The sequence below is a fragment of the Antechinus flavipes genome, chromosome 5 (genome assembly GCF_016432865.1).
Source record: "Antechinus flavipes isolate AdamAnt ecotype Samford, QLD, Australia chromosome 5, AdamAnt_v2, whole genome shotgun sequence".
Taxonomy (NCBI): domain Eukaryota; kingdom Metazoa; phylum Chordata; class Mammalia; order Dasyuromorphia; family Dasyuridae; genus Antechinus; species Antechinus flavipes.
In genome coordinates, this window is record NC_067402.1 from 13,546,634 (window position 1) to 13,567,688 (window position 21,055).

At 41.0% G+C, this 21,055-nt stretch overlaps 1 protein-coding gene across 2 annotated transcripts in view; it reads left to right on the forward strand.

Moving 5' to 3' along the window:
• Window positions 1-20,265, forward strand: part of GPNMB (glycoprotein nmb) — a 38,901-nt gene extending 18,636 nt beyond the window's left edge. The window contains exons 7-12 of one of the 2 annotated variants that reach the window (XM_051961482.1): window positions 4,198-4,332; window positions 5,754-5,856; window positions 9,221-9,429; window positions 11,693-11,786; window positions 12,785-12,974; window positions 19,671-20,265. In XM_051961482.1, coding sequence (XP_051817442.1) covers window positions 4,198-4,332; window positions 5,754-5,856; window positions 9,221-9,429; window positions 11,693-11,786; window positions 12,785-12,938 — 695 coding nt within the window. In that variant the 3' untranslated portion in view covers window positions 12,939-12,974; window positions 19,671-20,265. Of the gene's footprint in view, window positions 1-4,197; window positions 4,333-5,753; window positions 5,857-9,220; window positions 9,430-11,692; window positions 11,787-12,784; window positions 13,190-19,670 lie in introns of those variants that run through there. The other variant, XM_051961481.1, reaches the window with a different exon arrangement.
• Window positions 20,266-21,055: the final 790 nt, after the last annotated feature.

Consider the following 21,055-nt stretch of genomic DNA (forward strand, 5'->3'; position numbering starts at 1 on the left):
ATAATGGCCATTTTCTGAGTCTGATTATGGGCAAAATCAGTCCATTACTGAAGAGAGAAATTAATTAAGGCATATGGTTCAGTAAACACAAGACTTAGGTGCATAATCATAGCACTAGAGCTGGAAGAGATCATCTGGTCAAAACCTCTTATTTTAGAGTTGGGAAATGGTCTCAGAAGTAAAGTGACTTATACAAAGTTCCAAACCTATTTTCCACTGTGTGCACTAGTTGTTAAAATGGGCAGTGCAAAAAACTTTGACCTCTCTCTCTCTCTCCCCACCCCACCCCTCTTTCTCTTTCTTTCCTCTCTCTCTCTCTTTCTCTTTCTCTCTCTCTCTCATTCTCCTTCTCCCGCTTTTTCTCTCTGTGTCTGTCTCTGTGTGTGTGTGTCTCTCTGTGTCTCTCTCTTCTCTCTGTCTCTATCTGTCTCTCTCTGTCTCTGTCTCTCTTCTTTATCAATATAAGAAAGTTGAGTCTGGAAAACAAAACTCAAGAGTAATCCCATTAAAGAAACAACTGCTGAGACAGATGTGATTCAGAAGCGTTGGATGATGGCGTCCTATGGGAACTGTCACACTCACCTCTCTGACTGACATGAGAGTGTCTAGAAAAATGGCCTTTATGAGACTTGGTTTGATTGGTGTCTTATTTTCTAATGGCAAGAAAATCACTTTTATCATATTATGTTGAACGTGTGCATGCTGCTTTTCTGCTCTCACGACATCCTCTGTTTAAAGGGCATGTTTCAATCAAGGATATAAATTTGGGGAGAGTCTTCAAGAGCTTCGTGGGAGGGCAAGGAAAAGAGAAGAAGAAAGTAGCTTTTGATCTTTGAAAATCTCAGCTATTTGTTCTAAGTACCTTAATCCTGGCCTTATACCTAGGATAATACCTGTGAGGGGAACTGCCTCCTAAAATTTATGAGTTTTTACTAGAATTAAAATGATGGAATCATTCCTAAAGGTGGGATTTCATAGCTTTTGTTACATGGTTTTTAAAGAAATGTTACTTTAAGATACCAAAGAGATAGTGCTTATTTACTCTAGTTAAATTGTTCTGTTTTAAATGACAAATATTTAATGTGTGATTATTCAATGGCTAGTCATTGGATAGCTCTGATGTACAAGATGCTATGATCCAGCCAGATCTTCCTTAGCTCCCTAACCGTTTCCCAAATTTTCTCAGCATCATCCCTTCCTTTTTTATTTTGTAAATTTTTTTCCATGCAATTATCTCTTTTTTAATAAATGTCACTCATTTCCCAACAGTTCTTCTTCCCCCTGTCCCATCAATTGAACCCTATACTTTCTCACAAATGAGGACAGCTGAGAAAAACAAAGCAACACATTGGCCATATCTGGTAATACCTGCTTTGGACTCCTTTAGTCTACCACCTCTCTGCTAAAAGGCAGGAAGAATGCTTCATCATCCATCCTTAGAAGCCGCCACTGGTCTTGGGCTCCTTCGGTCAATCAATCAACAAGTATTTAAGTGTTTACTATGTACCATGCATTATTCTGTCTTCCATCTTTCTTTCTTTGAAATGGCTCTCTCCACCAGCTTCTTCCCATGTACCTATAAATGTGCTATGGTCTCCCCAGTACTAAAAATGTCTTCTATCCCATTGAATAACCATCCCAATGGTCTTCTCCCCTGCTAAACTTTTTTAAGTTGTCTATTCCTCCCTCCTGAATTTTTTCCCTACTGTGATCCATACTCTCTCTTCACCTCGCAATTTCCAGTTATTTCCTGGTTATTCCAGGTCCTTTATATAGTTGAAATCTAAATATGACTTTTGTTGGCTACGATACCTTCAATTCATCAAAAAAAAAAAGTTGACTTTAGTTCTTTCTCTGAAGCTTTTATTCTCCCTTTCTAGTATTTCAAAAGGAACTTTATAATTTCACTATGAAAATTTAGTAAACATCCATGGCTTCTATAAATGAATTCAACACCATAATTATATTAGGACCTTATTTATGAAGAGAATAGTCCCTTTACCCCGCCAACCCATATTTATTTAAATACAGATCTGATAATTTGTCAGCATAGGGAAACTCCCTCCAGTTATGCAAGTGAACAGCTCATGTTTAACTTAGTCTTTGAGAGTTGGTGCCCTGCAAGTCTTAAAATGCAATTTTAAATAGGATTGCCATTATTGTGTTGTTGTTGTTGTTGTTGTTACTAAGCTGAGCTACCGAGGGGTAAGTGACTTGTCCCTGATCCCATAGTCATTATGTACTTGTCAGGGGCAGGACTTGACTCCAAGCTGGACAGTGGTGGCAACCTTGCCACCTGGTTTCAGTGGCTATAATGATTTTCCAGAGAGTCAAACCCAATCTCCCTACACATTGCTAGTATGTTTACCACAATAACTCTTGATAATCTGCTTAAAGTCCTTTGGCGCAGATGAATTTCCAGAAATCACATCTCAGTGTTTTGATTGAAGTTTCTGGGGAAGGTTTTTTTTTAATTTTGTTTTGCTTTCTTTTAATGGCATTTATGATAACTTTTGTGTCTTTAGTCTTTATAAAGTAGGTCTGCACGTGTCTTTCTCAGCCCAATGAAATGGATAAATCCAAGTCAACTGGACCTGGGATCAGGAGGACCTCAATTCAAATCCAGCCTCCAATACTTATCAGCTATGTGTCCTAGGTCAAGACATTCAACTACTGTCAGCCTCAGTCTCCTCATCTGTAAAATGGGGATAGTAATAGCACCTATCTTCCAAGATGGTTGTAAAGATCAAGAGATAATCATTGTAAAGGGATTTGCAGCCCTTTTGTTGTTGCTGCTCTGTTGTTTCAGTCTTGTGCAACTCTTCATGACCTCATTTCATGTTTTCTCTGAAGATATTAGAGCTCACGTTACAGAGGAGAAAATTGAGGCAAACAGGGTCACACAGCTAGTAAGTGTCTAAGGTTGGATTTGAACTCATGAAGATGAAATCTTCCTGATTCCAAACCCAGTGCCCTGTGTACTATGATGCCCTTAAGCTGCCCTTGCAAACCTATAAGTGCTGTATTAATACTTGCTATGGTATGTCTTTTCAATTCAATTCAAATCAATTCCATAAGTGGTTATTAAGGACCCACCAGACACCAGGCACTGTGCAAGGCACTGGGGAGACAGAGACAAAAATGAAAAACAGAGAGCAGCTAGATGGTGCAGTGGATAGAGCAGCAGCCATGAAGTCAGGAGGACCTGAATTCAAATTTGACCTCAGACACTTAATACTTCCTGGGAAAAAATTTGGATACAGAGAAGTAAATACAAAGTAATTTCTGACCCGGGAGAAAGAGAGGGGAGGTACTAGCTGGGTGGGGACAGGGAGGGGAAGAGAGATCAGGAGAGCCTCTTCCTCCAGGCAGCCTTAAGAGGAGCTGGGGATGCTCCTAGGCAGAGGTGAGGATGGACCACCATTGGAAATGAAAAGAAAGGTTGAACATCTCTGCACTCTTTCCCACTTTGTTAAGCAGTCTTGACTTAATGAGGGCTTCTTCCATGACAAATAAGACACTACATCTTTTTAACACCAACCAAAAGTGAATTTCCCAGAAATGATCCTGAATTCACGAAGGGGGCGGAGGGAGGAGGAGTGCTTTTTGTAATTACCCTGAGAGTTTCTGAATCTAAGCTCTAGTGTTCCCATCATCCACCGCGTCCTCGGGAACCCAGACAGGTATTGGAATTGGTGTTTCCTGATACTTTAATACTCATGTTTTCCCTTGATTACATCAATAAAGCCCAGAGCTCAAAAGAAACTTTTCTTCTCCGCCCAGTGCCTCAATTAGCAGGAAGGGGCTACTGTGTGGATTTGTGACCAGGCTCAGCAGGCTGGCTTGCAGTGTGGATTCCACCATTGCCACCAAGCCTTCGTCTTATTTCTTCGAGCTGGCTCACTTGTTTTTATCCTTGTACCCCCAGTGCCCAGCACCGTGCCAGATATATAGCCGGAGCTTAATAAGTGCCTTTCGCTCCGCCGATTGAACTTTTGGGGTTGTCCTTCTTTCCCATAGAAAACCCACTGTAGGATCTCTGGGTAACTCCCCCACAGCTGATTGTATGCTCTTCCCTTTCAACTCAATTCAAGCTCCTAAAGGGTTTTCCATCCCAGCTTGTTTTCAGTGCTTTGCTGAAACATCCTTTTGGACGGTTTGTTGTTACAGCGTGAATCTCTCTTTTTCAATTCTCAGTAAGTACTGTAAACTCCGACGCCGCCATCCCGTTGCCTCCTGGGGCCGACCTGCAAGATTGGGGCAGAGATGCTCCTGATGGAAGCTGCCAGATCATCAGATATGGCCATTTCACGGCCCCGCTCACTATCGTCGGTAAGCACCCGGAGCCAGCCGGGACAACAGACTCAGTCAGGAGACGCTGACTTGCTGATCTCCTGCCCCATTTTCAGCATCGTTCTCAGGGCTCTCGGAGATACAAAAGTCTAAGGAGTGATTGATTGCTGCCCGCAGAGAACCTAAACTCTAGGCGGACAGAGATCAACCTCTCTCTCCTTCCATCATTTTTTAAACATTATTTAGAGTCTGGATCTTCCTATCTCACCCAGACTGGAAGTGTGGGCTCTGCTAATAGGCCCAACTCTACTTCCCTCCACTCATTGATGAAGAAATTTGACCCGGCCCATTTCTGATCCCCTCTTGGCCACCTTCTGGTGGCCCCCTTGCTCCCGGGGCTCACCCTGTTAGAGCCAGATGTGGTCTGGATTGGTGTTAGAGGCTATTGAAAGCCAGATCTCCCGAGCTTAAGGGATTTACCACCCTCAGCTTCCCACATAGCAGAGCTGACGGGCCGGGACCACCATTCCCTTTGGAGTGATAGGAGTTAAATGGAAGTCTCCAAGTACTGGCTTCAGTTTTGCAGTATTTCCAAGATGGCTGGATAAAGGCAGCAACTCTTTAGTCCACACAATACCAAGCCATTCACCTCAGCAAAACTGGAAAGTCCCCCAAGTTTGGCTTTGGCTGCTTTCCACCTACCAGATGCCCTTTCTTTCCTTCTTGAATGTTGCTCCCCCCCCCAACTTCCAAAGGATTCTATACTATGCCCATTGATGTGTGTGTGTGTGTGTGTGTGTGTGCACATATTTCAATCAGGTGTTCTTTAAAAATCCCAAAGCCTTTAGGTCACAAAGAAACGGATCTCGGAAGTTGGCATTTCAGGTAGCTTGCCAGGGGATGGAGGGGTGTGGAGGCAGCCCCTGGCATCCCTCCTACCATACTTGATGGGCTGCCTCCAACCGTAGGAGACACTACCGACCCAATCCGGGTGCTTACTCTCAATCAGCTGGGGGCGAGGTTGGTGGTCCTGCGGGGGGGTGTGCAGTATTTAGTTTGGCAGCTCTCAGCAGCTCCTGGCTGGCCACCTGGGATTCCCTGAAGCTGGTAACGGAGGGTCATGTTGGCTTGCTCTGACCCCCCTGGCCCAGTAGGCCCTGGATGCTTTGGCTCGGTCCACTATTGTTCCCCTTGCTAGTTTTCACAAATCCCCGCTTTATGTAAGAAGTTATGAAAACAAGTTAGAAGGGAAGTCAGCGGCTCTGTTGGGCTTTTGAGAAGCCGGAGCTCCATGGCTACGAGCACTGGGCAGGATCCAGGACCTTTGATTTGGGTTTGTTGATTTCTCACAGTGGGGAAGGCGGGAGAAGGGGGCTTTGTTTGTACTCTTGGCCCTTCTGATTTACTTGTTCTCATTTTTCTTTCCCTTGGTTGGGGGTGCTTGGGGCTTGTGTCATAAGAGGGAATCCTGGAAGTGAATATCATCCAGATGACCAATATTCAGAAGTCGATGTCACAGACTGAGGATTCCGCCGTCGACTTTGTTGTCACCTGCCAAGGGAAGTAAGTATGATATGAGAATTAGACCGATCAGATGCCAGCAAGTCCCCGGACCAGGCAGAGGGCTATTTGCCACTTGCCTTCCACCCCCTAAACAAAAAGAAAACCGCCTGATTCACTGCAGACCCAGATAGAGCCGTAACTAGAATTCTTTCCCAGGGGGCCAGACCAGCCAGATATAGTACAAAGGGCATTCCCGGGCGACAGCCCCAAAGGCTGGCCCTCTCTACTTACGGCTCCGGATGAAGAGCAATGATGGAATTTACAAAGTGTCCAAAGATCATAGGACCTTGAAAAAGGCCCGACTGACGTGTTGGATTAAGTTATTAAACTTTCAGAATGGCGCCAACTGCTCAGACCTATGAAAAGGGCCAAGGTGTCTCTTTCCCAATGACATCCACTCTGCTGTGAGTGACTGTAGCTAGCTCAGTGCTGGGGGGAAGAAATGGCAGATTGGTGGATGGGATGGGCCTGGAGTAAGGTGTTCAAATCTAACCCCAGACCCTTACGAACATGGTACCCTGGGCAAATCACTTAATTAACCCTTGTTTGCTTCAGTTTCCTCAACTGAAAACAGAGATAATAATAGCACCTACCACTTGGGACTGTTCCAAGGAGCAAATAAGATGTTTGTGAAAGAAAAAAAAATTTAAAGCACTTAGTACCGGGCCTGGCAGTAGTGAGCACTTAATAAATCATTCGTCTTACCCATAGAACTAGTCGGCCTCATATTGTTTCATACATACTTTGTATTTGCTTATTCTCGTGCATATCCCATCTCCTTATCCCCAGCAGAATGTAAACACCTTAAGGGTAAGCCTGATGTCATTTTTGCCTTTGTGTCACTACCTCCGAGCACGGTGCCAGATACACCGCAGGTGTTTAATACATGCTTATTCAACTGAAACGTTTTAGGAGTTGGCTGAGAAAGGGCACTCCGTCGCTTTAGGGGGCTAACCAACTAGGGACTGGGGATTAGGGAGCAGAAACGCTGTTAAAATGAAAAGGCTGCTGCTTGTGGGTTACTTGTTAGAGACCGGACACCTCACCGGAGTCCAGTTCTGGGGCTTGGTCATCAGCCAAGAAAATGGGGCTTGTAGTGGAGGCAGATGAAGAACAGTCAGCAGGCGGCCCCTAGAAGGTGGAAACAAGGGGATCTCAAAACTCTCACAGTGAATTTGTAGCCAAAGCTGCAGAGCTACTCTCAGCCCTCAACTCTATTGATAGCTGAAGTCCAGACGGCCGCTACAACTCCCCTCAGGGTTCCAGGGTTGACCTTGAAGGGCTGGAGTTGTCTTTCTGAAACTATAGCTTCTGAGCCCCCACCAGTGTGTTTCCCTTCACGATTAGTAGTTGAGATCAATTAGGAGCATCAAGGTGGTGAAGTAGATAGAGCACAAGGAGACAGGGACACCTCAGCCTCAGATACTTACTAGCTATGAGACTTTGGCAAGTCACTTCACCCTGTTTGCCTCAGTTTCCTCATCTGTCAAACGAGCTGGAGAAGGAAATGGTAAACCGCTCCAGTAATTTTGTCAAGAAAACCCCAAATGGGGTAGGAAAAGTTGTATATAACACGATTAAAGAACAACATTCAAGAGTCAGCCAGATTTAATTAAATTTTAGAGTGACATTTACTGTGGTGATATAGCAAGAAAAAAGTCTGATACGCCCTCCCACCAAGTGAAATGCAGTATCCAAGGGAAATACAGTATCCAAGGGAAAGGAGGATCAAGCCTAGAAAGTACATATGACAAGGAGCAATATGTAGCTTCTAGAATCATGTTGTCCTGGGTCGTGGTATAGCTGCGCTACTTGCAGGACCCTGCCCCTGCCTTTCCATTTTTTTCTACCAGTATAGACACTGCCTCCCTCAACCATCTATGTGGCTAGAATGCTCAGGAAACATCTCGTCCTCTAAAGCTTTCTGGGTTTTTCTCTGGTCCAGGGATTAGAGGGACGGAGGCTGAGACCAAGGCTCCCTCCTCGCACCCCAGCCATGGCTTCCAAGTGATTGCTTATCAAGACTGGCTCTTTCCTCTATCATCAGATGCCTGGCTCTTGCCTTCTGAACCAGTCTGCTATTTGAGAGACTTACACAGCAGGAACAAGCCCATCCACCAGTCTGAGACCTGCTGCATCCAGTTGCAATGCCTTTTGATTGATATCTGGGCACTGTTAATACTGAGATAATCCTTTTGATTGATTTATTGGAGATATGTTCTCACCCGACAAAGGCATTAGCAATATCTGAGTTTCACATCTCCTACTATTTACTCAATCTGCAATCTTTGAGAGCTGGGGAAGATAGTGTCAAACCCCTTCACATCCCTGGATTCTTTGTCCTTGTATACTTTAAGAAATACTTGTTCGGTAACTAAATGAAATCTAGTGTTCTTGCTGTCAGTATTATATCCTCCATCCTGGAGGAAAGAGGGAAAGCAGCATCCGCAGGGCTGGGTGAGAACATTGGCTAGGTTATTCCAAGGTGCTTTCTATGGACTTAGGATGATGAATGGATGGATATTTGATGGATATCAAATGTCAGTTTTTCCCCCTTGCTCATTCATTCATTGCACATGAGGGATGCTTCATATTCCAATATTCAAATGTATGTGAGCTCATCATCACAGATATTCCCTATAATAACGGAGCTTATAGCCCATACAGGTCAACTACCATTAACAAAGTATTTCTCTCTCTCCTCTCTCTCTGTCTCTCCTTCTCTCTCTCTCTATTTCATCTATTTCTTTTTTCTCTCTCCCTTTCTCTCTTCTCTCTCTTTTCTTCTCTCCTCTCTCTTTCTCTCTCTTCTCTCTCTTTTCTCTTTCTGCTCTCTTTTCTCTTCTCTCTCTCTCACACACATCTATTTCTTTTTTCTCTCTCCCTTTCTCTTTTCTCTCTCCTCTCTCTTTTCTTCTCTCTCTTTCTCTCTCTTCTCTCTCTTTCTACTCTCTCTTTTTCTCTTCTCTCTCTCTCTCTCACATCTATTTCTTTTTTCTCTCTCCTTTTCTCTCTCCTCTCTCTTTTCTTCTCTCTCTTTCTCTCTCTTCTCTCTCTTTCTACTCTCTCTTTTTCTCTTCTCTCTCTCTCTCTCACATCTATTTCTTTTTTCTCTCTCCCTTTCTCTTTTCTCTCTCCTCTCTCTTTTCTTCTCTCTTTCTCTCTCTCTCTTCTCTCTCTCTTTTCTCTCTTTCTACTCTCTCTTTTTTTCTCTCTCTCTCACATCTATTTCTTTTTTCTCTCTCCCTTTCTCTCTCTCTCTCTCTTCTCTCTCTCTCTCTCTCTCTCTCTCTCTCTCTCTCTCTCTCTCTCTCTCTCTTCCTCACCTCCTCACCACCACTACCAATCTTCTTGCCAATTTCAGCACTCCTACTGATGTCTGTACAGTTATTTCTGATCCTACGTGCCAATGGCCCCAGAACACAGTCTGTGACCCAGTGGAAGTCAATGACCAGTGCTTGTTGACCATAAGGAGAGCCTTCAGGGAAAATGGGATGTATTGTGTGAACCTTACTTTGGGCAACGAGGCCAGTCTGGCCCTTACAAGTACATTGGTCTCTATCAATGGAAAAGGTAAGTAGTAACTCTCAGAAAAATGTTTACTTTTGGTTGTATCACAATTGTGGGGTTTGGGGATCCAAACTTGGGATTTTATCAGTGGGAGAAATTTCCCAAGTAGAAAACTTCTCTGCTTATATAGGTCAGTAATTCATCAGTCACTTATTATCTTGAAAGTTGTCTGAGGGCACTGAAAAATTAAATGATTTTCCCAGAATCACAGAGCTGAGCAATATCAGAGAGAGGCCGGAACCCAATTCTTCCTGACTTGAGCTTGGGCTTCTATCCTTGCTTTCTCTCAACAACAACACCATGTGGAGAAGTATTGTCAAGTGAAAATATATAGGGAGAATTTGGGGTGGAGAGGGAATACTATTGGAAAGTGAGGGTATTGTTTTTTAAAAGAGTGTCAATGAAACGGTTATTTTTTTTTATATAAAAGAAAATGTACACCCACTTTTCCTTGAGCTATTTAGAGCTTTGCTTTCAGAATTTGGTTATCCATTCCCCCACAATTCCATCTCCCCCTCACACACTGAAAGATTTATTGAATGATGGTTAGTAAGGATTCCTAGGCTAGAATTAAAGTAAAATAACATGTCTATCTAGAACCCAGCTTGGAAGAAAGAGTGACCCCAGAAAATTCTGCCTGGGGCCAAGTCCTCAAATGAAGCTACAGATGGTGACCTTAGAGCAAGTACTAATAGGCTATAATTATACAGTTAAGCCTCTCCTTGAATGTAGTAGCCACTTTTCCAGAGATGCCTTGAAAGGTCTGGGTACTATAAATAATAACCTTGGTCCATGTCTCTAAATAACCTAGCGAACCTGATGCCAGGGTCAAGCTCATAGGCCCACTTAGAGGAGACAGCAGTGGGACTGAAAATTTAAAGTAGAGAAAAGGAAGGAAAAAATGCAGTGGATTCCTGACTCCCTTATTAATTTGCCCACATGCCCTCTAGTTTACTTTCCCATATTTTACCAGATAAAGACACCAAACCCACAGTACCAGGCTCTCTTGGCTACTCTTCAGGATATCAGCAGAAAAAAAACCAAACTAGTCAATTTTAAAACCACATTATTATATACTCTTACTTTCCTTGCATGCATGAAGTCCCAACAAAATAAACAAAGAGGGAGGCCCTCGATGGGGAATTGTGCTTTTGTGCTAGGAGACTGTTCAGTTAGGTCCCTTCACCATTCCTCTGTCACTGAATTTTTATTTACAGCTAATTTTATTGCAAGATTCTACTTCAGCACCCCTGTTCAAAGGGCAGGTATTGGACAGGAAGGGTGGACAGCAAAGATGAAGTCCTTTCATTTTCACATCCTTAGCACTTTCTTTGAGCAGAATTAGACCAAATTGAAACATCAATTTCCTTTTGGCCCTCACTGATTCAAGGTTTTTCTCACCAGTAAATATACACACATACATGTATCTCTGTGTTGTATATACTATATATATATATATATATATATGTGTGTGTATACCATATATTGAATACTGTATGCTGTATATAATATATAACAAATATTATATATGTATTAATAATATAAAATAATATATTGAATACTATATGTTGTATACAATATATTACCTGTTATATATGTGTACATAATATAATATAAAATGATATATTGAATACTGTATGTTGTATATAATACATAACATATTATATGTGTGTATATAATATAATATAAAATAATATATTGAATACTGTATGTTGTATATAATATATAACATATATTATATATGTATATATAATATATATTGCATATATGCAGGTGTTTATAAAATATATATATTTGAATATTTCAATCAACACATGCCTTCTCATTAAAAAGATTCAAGGTCACTTTTAAAGCTAGAAAAAGCTGCTTGAGGAAACCTGAGCACCAACAATTATTTTGCTATTAGGAGACCATGTGGTTGATACATTCCAAATGGGAGTAGTAATTTCTAGGAGAGAAAGGTTGGGACAGAATGATTATAAAGACATTAATTCACTTTATTGCAACCATCATTTCTTAAGTGCCTACTGTATACAAGGCACTGGGTTGGGTAGGAAAGATACCTACCAAGACCAAAATGAGATTATTCCTGACCTTGAAAAGCTCACTATTTACCAAGAGATATAATATAGGTGAACAAAGCTATTTTTGAGGGGTCTCATCCGTCCGGCTCACATTTTCACATGCCAGACTGTGCTGGATCCCAAGAGAAACATGTGCCTTCCACAGAAGAACTCCTTCCAAAGTTCTTTCTTTTCATCCCAAGCTCCAGGGTCACCTTCCAGAGCCGGAGCAGGCATCCTGGTCTCCATCGGCGCCTTGGTTATCTTCACTGTTCTTCTAACCTTGTTTGTGTACAAGTAAGTTTCTGCCTCCAACTCTTGGGGTGTTTTCTGAGGGGCTGTTTGAACAAAACCCGCTGGTTCTCTACAAATGATTCCTCTCTTCTGTGCCTGGATATTAGAGCAGGGAGTTGGCTCGCAGGCTTCCTTTTTAGCTTGAACAAAGCATTTTTCCCATGGTGCAGTGGAGCTCTAGCTCCAGAGTTAGAGGATCTGACTCAAAGCCCACCTCAGACACTGCCCGAGGAAGCCTTTCTCTCCCCCGCACTCCAGCTTCCTCCATTGTAAAATGAGGGTATCGGACTAAGTGGCCTCTGAGGTGCCTTCCAGCTTTCCATCCATATTTCTCTCTTCTCTTTCATTTTAATGAACTACGATTGCTTAAACACTCCATTAATATTGCCAGGAATTTAAACAAACAAACAAACAAACAATTCCAGTGAAATCAGTGGGTCAGGTTTTTAGTAACAACCAGCCTTGTTTTATTAGTCTGGACTTATGATTTCATGTGTCTAGAGAAATCCTGGGGTGGAAAGTCCCTCCACCTTTGCACATCACTAGCCCCCTGTAACTTAGACCCTTAAGGAGCCACAGAGAGGGAGTGAGCAGCTTGGACAGAGTCAGACAGCTGGAATGTCAAAGACAGGATTTGAATTCAAGGCCAGCTCTCTGCCCATTGTGCTCCACTTCCTTTTCTCAAAATTAAACACGCTGAATGTCTCAAAAGGTTTTTTCCATTCATCGAAAACCGTGCTAAGCTAGAGCTTCTCTTCCATGGGAGAATGAAAAAAAAAAGGAAAGCTTCCTCTAAACAAGAGAGAACTTCTTTCTGCGTCCTAGCAACTGGCTGGCATTAGATTGAGGCTAAATGGAATTAACTTTTTTCTTTCCTTTCTTTCTTTATTTTTATTTAGTGCCCAGTCGTATTTAATAAAAGAATGGAAGGGACTTTTTGAGAGAACAACATTTTCTCGGTGAAGGTCTTTTCTGAGTAACTTTTGCAAACATTCTTGCAGGCGATACAAAGAATTCAAACTAATTGAAAGCTGCCCGGGGAAGGTGGGAAAGAACAATGGCCTGGATGTTTCTTTCCAGAAGGAGAAGACTGTGTTCTTCCCGGCAAACAATGAGAAGGATCCGCTGCTGAAGAGAGAGCCTGGGATTGTTTAACACTCACAGCCAATCTGGGCCTTTATAGTGCACACGGTATAGTACTTTACATTGGAGCTGTCCTTGAGTGGATGACTGATAACTGGATAAGAAAAGACATATTGTCAGTGGTATACACTGCTTGTGGGTGTGATTTTTTTATATATATAAGTTTAAAAGATATTTTAAAGGATTGAAGAGGGGGATTATACTAAAGGCAGCCTTGGTCAGATTCTATAACTAATAAAGCCACTTGGCAACTTTTTCTTTCACGGTGATTTATGATTCATTGCCATCCTAGAATAGACACCTCCCCGGGGAAGCCAACCTTCCTAATTTGGGTCTTGCCTAGGTTAACAGCAAGGTAATTTTTCAAGGAGGCAGAGGACACTAACAGGCGAAGCTGTCGACTTCCCATGGTCTTCTACATTAGAACACTGTCAAAGCAAAACAGAGCAAAAAAAAAAAAAAAAAAATCCTTAAACAATAAAATCTGCTTCTGGGTGATTTCTGAACACACAGTCCTCTCTCTGTTTAAATTATTTTTAAAAACCTGATGTATTAAAGCCCATAGAAAAGTGATCAGTGTGTATATATACTTATAAAAGACCTCTGAGAAAGGAGATTAATGAAATTTCCTGAGACCGTAGCAGGATGTCGCCTGGGCAGCTCGGATTCAGAACACCAGAAGCTGCATAATCATGCCGTTCTCTCTCCCCCTTTCCTTTTCACTCACTCAGACAACGGGCGTGAGTTTGTCCCCGCTGCCTGCCTGATTTTAGACTCCCAGATGCCCACAGCCCATATGCAGTGGGGAGCTCGCCTGTACCTTGAGAACTGTAATGAAAAACAAATGATACCCACGACAATATTCTAGGACCCGGTATCTTGATGTCCTTGACTTCACAGAGAAAAAATACCTTTCTGTACTGCCTGGATCTGTTTATATCACGAATAAATTTGCAAAAAGACAAATTAAGGCTTGATGGTAGGCAAAACATCCTAGTTATCAGTGCTGTCCAAGAGTGGAGTGGTTTGCTTTAAGAAATTGTTGGTTGCTCTCGCCGGAGGCCCTCGGACAATGGCTAGATGACCACTGGGAGCAAGGGGATGCTTGCTCAGGCAGAGATTGTGTCTGCTGGGCTCTGGAGGGCTTTATCTCCTTTCTTTTTTTTTTAATTATAATTTTATTTTTATTCTAGCTTTTTAATGACAAAACATGTGAAATGAGTAATTTTTTTCAACATTGACCCTTGCAAAAATTTCTGTTCCAACTTTTCCCCTCCTTTCCCCTACTCTCTCCCCCAGATGGCAGGTAGTCCCATACATGTTAAATATATTAAAGTATATGTTAAATATATGTATACATATTTATACAGTTATCTTGTTGCACAGGAAAGATCGGATTTAGAAAGAAGGTAAAAAATAACCTGCTTCTTTCCTTTCAATAATCTGTTCTGTCTTGTGCTTCTCTTCTGAATCTCTCCACATTTGTGTTGTTAAGTTCTTTTCACATTTGTGGCTTCCCTGGGCATTCATTTTAACCTAATTTCTCCTGTAAAGCAATGTTGGGTAAAGATGGCATATGGTATGTTTTATTGGAGATGGTCATGGGCCCCTTGGACATTGAGGAATATGGAAATTTGATTGGTCTCCCCCCCCCTTTTGAAAGAGATTGTGGACCACAGATGCAGAATGAGGAATAGATAGTCAAACTTGGTCAACATGCTGATTGCTTTTGCCAAAGTGTATTTCTTGAATCTAAGAGAGGGTCCTAAGAGAGGTGATGTGAGGAAGGAGTCATTGATGAGAGAGAGAGAGAGAGAGAGAAAAGGAAGGAAGGAAGGAAAGAAGGAAGGAAGGAAGGAAGGAAGGAAGGAAGGAAGGAAGGAAGGAAGGAAGGAAGGAAGGAAGAAAGAAAGAAAGAAAGAAAGAAAGAAAGAAAGAAAGAAAGAAAGAAAGAAAGAAAGAAAGAAAGAAAGAAAGAAAGAAGAGAAAGAAGAAGAAGAAAGAAAGGAAAAAGAGAAAGAGAAAGAAAGAAAGAAAGAGAAGAAAGAGAGAAAGAAAGAGAAAAGGAGAGAAAGAAAGAAGAAGAAAAAGAGAAAGAAAGAGAAAGAGAGAAAGAAAGAAAGAAAGAAAGAGAAAAGGAGAGAAAGAAAGAAAAAAAAGAAAGAAAGAGAAAGAGAAAGAGAAAGAAAGAAAGAAAGAGAAAAGGAGAGAAAGAAAGAAAGAAAGGAAAAAGAGAAAGAGAGAGAAAGAAAAGAGAGAGAGAGAAAGAAAAAAGAGAAAGAGAGAGAAAGAAAGAAAGAAAAGAGAGATGGAGGAAGGAGAAAAAGAAGAGAGTAGAGAGAGAGAGAGAGAGAGGAGAGAGAAAGAAGAAGAAAGAGAGAGAAAAAAGAGAGAGAAAGAAGGGGAGAGAGAAAAAGAAAGAGGAGGGGGAGAAAGGAGAAAGAAAAGAGAGGAGAGAGAAAGAAAAGAGGATAGAGAATATTAACAAAATGAACCTCTCCTCAAATCCCACTGATCATGTGACTTAAACTCAGCTTCTGTACTTTAAACAACCTCTTTTCTTAAAATTGGTTACCTGCTTTTTGTCTCCTTGGTGAGGAGTTGAGTACAAATATGGATCTGGTAAAAATGGCAATTATCTCTATCATCTTGAAGAGAAAGGGTAGATGCCCGTCTTCTCGCTAATGCAGGGATGCAGAGGCACAGCTGCTTGAATTGTGCCTGGTCTCTGTTGGGCTCTCAGATGGCACCAGATTGAGGGTCCTGGGTCACTAAAGACCTAGTCCGGGCTGGGGTATCTTTTGTACTTTATGCTCCAAAAGGATGGCAGTTCAGCCAGCGCTGGGTAGATGGCACTGTCATCCCATCCACTCCAGCAGGCGATCTCTCAGCATGAATTTGCTTTCAGTACAACGATTTGTTCTGAAATCTTGCCTCCAAAGTACATTTGATTTACAGTGGCAGGGATGGATTATGACATTGGCAGGCCCTAAGCTATGTTGAGTGCATGAAGCCCCATGCCATTTTTTAAAAAGCATTTATTTTCACAGGAAGGATATTGAAAATATCAACAGGAAAGCCTTATATTTGCAGATACACTCAGATGAAGTTGTAAAAATAGAATAATAATTTAGCTAAAACACATGTCTTGCAATATGCCAGCTTGGGTTATGAAATAATCTTAAATTCACATTATAGGGGCTAGGATTTCTGGACTGGTTGACTTTAGGGTGACAGGAATCCCTGAGCAGTGGGTTATATAGACCAGGATACTTGATGGGAGCCCTGCATCTGTTTCTATATTGTGCTCATTTTTAAAAAGTATTTTATTTATTTTTAATTTACAGAATAAAACCTTTCCAGAACATAGTATAATTGTTTTTTTTTAATGATTGCACATGAAACTGCACAATTTGCTCGTTTTTAACACTACAGATTGATGTTAGTGGGGTTTTTTTCATAATTTTAAGAAAGCAGTCAGGGATAGTCAGGGAGATTATTTATTTTTAGAAACATGAAAGAATAGTCAATCCCTGAGAGACTAATGACAACCTGTGTACTCATGGAGACCTTTATTTCAGATCACAATTATACTTTTAATCTTTTTTTCCCCTCAGCTCTGACTACCCAGCTGTTAATAATGACCAATTACTGTGTAGTCAGAGCCACAGGTTTTTGTCATTTAAAGACGAAAATGTCTATAGTTAGAAATCTCTTCTCACATCTCCTTTATCAATATGCTTTATGAAATCAGAAATGATGTCGCTTGTTTTTGTGGTGCTTCTTAGCAGTCCCTGAGATCATGAAAACCAGAGCTTAGTTGATTTATTCAGACTTTCCTACAAGAATGAAAAAAATTAATCAGAGTTCCACATTGCTGGGCCTCCATTTCCTTATCTATAAGATTAAGAAAGGGTTGGACTCAGTAATCCCTGTGGCCCCTTCCAGCTCTAAAACTCTGTTTCTGGGAAATGATTCCCTATTCAGTGAATTCAATTAGAATGTTCTTGTTGCTAAGGCTTCTGAGCTTCTGCTCCTATTCCTCTGCATGGCCAGGGGGCACTGTGGTACAGCTGACAGTTGCTAAGTGCTCTGCGTCTTTTAAGCTCTGCTAAAGTAATTGATACTGCAGATTTCCCAAGTGGTTTTACAGGATAAAGTTCAGTCACATTGCAGCTCTGCTAGCCCTTCACCTGTTACTGGTATCAGTCCTAACCCCCATCCTGGCAAGGGATGGGACCCTGTGAAAAGGCTGCAAATCCCCAGGACAGGATAGCATTCTCCAGTACCCCCGGGAGTCAGTGAATGCAGCCTCCATTCTGGTACATGAGCAGCACCTAACTTCAAATGGCTGACTGCTCTGAAATCAGCCTGGGCTCGGCCGGTGTGGGGGATTCTGGGATCCCTGAGACCCGGCACCCTTTTCTGGAACAAGTACGGCGAGCTTCCTGCCAGTCTGCAGGCTCCAAACATATGCCGTGAGAAAGCTCCCTCGTTGCCCCTGCTGTGCCTACAACCAAAAAAGTTGATAAACTCAGGGGCTGTTGAAAGCACACTTCTCCCCATCACCACCAAGCCATCCTTGTGAGGTCTGCACTCCACAAACATAATCAAAATTCTAGGGAGGGCACTGCTGCATATGCTGCAGAGCCGGGCCATCTGCTCAATATGGCGATTGGGGAGGCTTTTTTCACATGCCGGCTCGTAGAATCACCTTGTGTGGGGAGTTAAGGAGGAATCCTTCCAAAGCTCCTCTTGACTGGACCAAATCGAACGTTCCAAATGTCCTGTGACGAGATCTGAGACTATAGACTGGCTCATGGTGCACCTCGGAGACCGGAGGAGTCTCTTCCTGATGCCCTTTCCAAACTTGGCCACTCGTGCTCCAAGCCGTTGTCCTGGACACTGTCCTCATCCCCCTCCCAAAAGAATATTGGACTCCATATATTGTGTTTAACATATGCTTTAACATTTAACATGTATTGGTCCACCAGCCACCTGGGGAAGGGGGGAGAAGGAGGGGAAAAGTTGGAACAGAAGGTTTTGCAAGGGTCAATGCTGAAAAATTGCCCAGGCATATATCTTGTAAATAAAAAGCTATAATAAAAAATTAAAAAAAAATTGGACTCCATCCCCGGAGCCAACCTGGGCTCTGATGACCGAATTCTGCTTTACCTTGCTGGGAACAAGACTTCCCTGTCACTGCCTGACAAGTACATCCACACAATATCACCTCACACATGGTCCTGACCCTCTTTCAGTTCCCCTTTCTTCTCCTATTCAAATGTACACTTCTTTAGGGCTGAGGGTAGTTTGCTTTCTTGTATCTCCAGTGCTTAATATAGTATCTGTCAGTTCTTAATAATTGCTGTATCGTTCATTTGTTCATGATTCTAAGTCCTAAGATTCTAAGAGCTAAGTCCAAGTTGAAACAAAGTCAATATTTATTAAGTCCCTACTATGTGTCAGACACTGTATTAAACACTGGAAATCATCCCACACAGAACCCCAGAAAAGGCAAAAATCATCCCTGCCTTCAAGAAGCTCAAATTCTAATAGGAAAACTGAAGGGGAATTTCCTATACACAGAGATTGCATAAAATCCCAGAACATTGTCAAACATCCTAAATGTCAAACATCCACACAGGGTGGGAGGAGGAAATGAAGACTAACTATTGTTCAGAATATAATAATATTCTGGATTATATTCTTGGATAGACAGCCTATCAGATAGATCTATTAATACTTATGTTTAGGACAAATACAGACAGCAAACAGACAGGAAACAAAGTCCAGAATGGAATATGAAAATATAAATAGGGAGATTATCTTTCAGGAATTGCTGTATTCTTTTAATCATATTAAACTTTCCCCCAAAATGAATGACTCCTTTTAATTTTTTTACATTAAACTTATTTTATTTATAAAGCTTTTTATTTTCAAAATATATGCATAGTTTTCAAAATTCATTCTTGCAAAACCTTGGGTTCCAAATTTTTCTCCTCCTTTCCCCCACCCTCTCCCCTAGACAGCAAGTAATGCAATATATGTTAAACATATACAATTCTTCTATACATTTTTCCACAATTATCATTCTGCACAAGGAAAATCAGATCAAAAAGGAAAAAATGAGAAAAAAAACAAAATGCAAGCAAACAACAACAAAAAGTGAAAATATACTAAGCCTCCACAGTCGTCTCTCTGGGTACAGATGGCTCTCTCCATCACAAGACATCACTGGAACTGGAAATGGCTCCTTTTATAACACCAATACTCTGGTGATGTTTCATGACAGTAAGTCACAGAATCCTACATGTTATTACTATAACTTATCTTTCATGCTCTCTACAATCCAATCCAAATGGTTTTTTAGACCAAAATGGTTCTTATAGACAATACTCCATTTGTCATATTGCCAGTGCAAAAGGCATCTTCTCCTCAACTCCACATCTTAAAATCCCTAATTTCTTTGAAGACTCAGTTAAAAATTTGGAATTATTCAAATAAAGTGATTAAAATGTTCATATCCTTTGACCTACAGATTCCATTATTGGGCTTTTACTCCAAGGTGATCATTGACAAAAAAGCCCCTATCTATGTTTGCCAAAGTATTTATAGCAGCCATTTTTGTGATAGTAAAAATTAGAAACAAAGTAATAGATTCTCTTCAACTGGAGAATGACTGAACAAATGGTGACATATACATGTTACTATTCTCACAGCATTACATTTATGTTGTTACAGACAAAATGACAAATGTGCTCAATATAGAGAGAAGCATGGAAAGAGCAACATGAACTGATGTGGACTAAAATGAGAAGAACCAAGAAAAATAGATCAAAGACTGCAACAAAGTAAACAGAAAGAACAACTAAAACCAAAATCAAAAGTGAATGCTGCAAAATTTGAAAGAAAAAGCTCTCAGTCAAAAGACATGGGAAGACATTCCCATCCAGTTGTGGAGAAGGGGGAGGTCCAGGAGCATCGCATATATTTTCAGATGTTGTCAATGATCAGTCATGTTGAGGTGGTTTTTGTGGTGTTGGTGGTTGTTTTTACTTCTTTTTCTTTTTTCTTATTTTCTCTTTAAAAATACCATTTGTTACAGAAAAGTGTTTAAAAGAATTACACATATTTAACCTATACCAAATTACTTGCTGTTTTGAGGAGAGGAGAGGTAAGGAAGAGGAGAAAATTTTGGAACACAGTCTTACAAAAATGAATGTTGAAAAGTATCTTTATGTGTATTTGGAAACCTAAAGTACTGTTGAATTTTTTTTAATGTAATTGGTAAATACTTAATCAAATAAATAAAAATACAATACAACATTTTTAAAAATGTTATTTATTATAGAGTATGCCTCTCTTGAAGTAGAAAGGAGAGAGACTGGGGGAAATTATGGTGATAAATCTATAGATACATATTTATATTATATATAAATGTATATGTACAATAGATATAGATTTTTCTTTTTAAATGGGAAAAATCTTTTTTTTTAATTTCAAAAAATACATGAAGCTTTTCTAATCCACTCTCCCTACCCTTTCTGGGCTGTTAGTGCCTTCCACTCACCAATCATTTCATATCAATTTTGTTTGTATTCTATATTATGTCCATCTCTGTATCTGGTATTGCTGCCTCTCTTCTCCCCAGTAGAATTTCAACTCTTGGAGAACAGGCACTGTTTTGCTTTTTTCTTTTGTCCCACGTATTGACATGAGTCTGGCACCAGTAATAATAAGTGACTGATTAATAAATGATTGATTGATTGATTGAATATTATAGTCTTCAAAGAATTAAAGGTAAGGACTATCCAGAGGAGATGTGCCTGATGTACAGAAGCAGGCTGCAATATATTATACATAAAGACTTACTCAGAAGCTGTAGTATGAAGAATGCCATCAAAAACAGATTAATAATAACAACAAAAAGAGGAACTATTACAGAATTTAAGCAGGGGGCAAACAATCTCCACCCCTTCCTCCACTGAAGTCTCAATGACAAGAGAATGGGAGAAAATGCCCAGTGTGTTTTATTGGAAGTCACTGATGAGCATTACCCAGGATGAGTAGGATTATGATATGCATCCCTAGAAAAATTTTTCCATTGATGAGATCATTGGTTTACT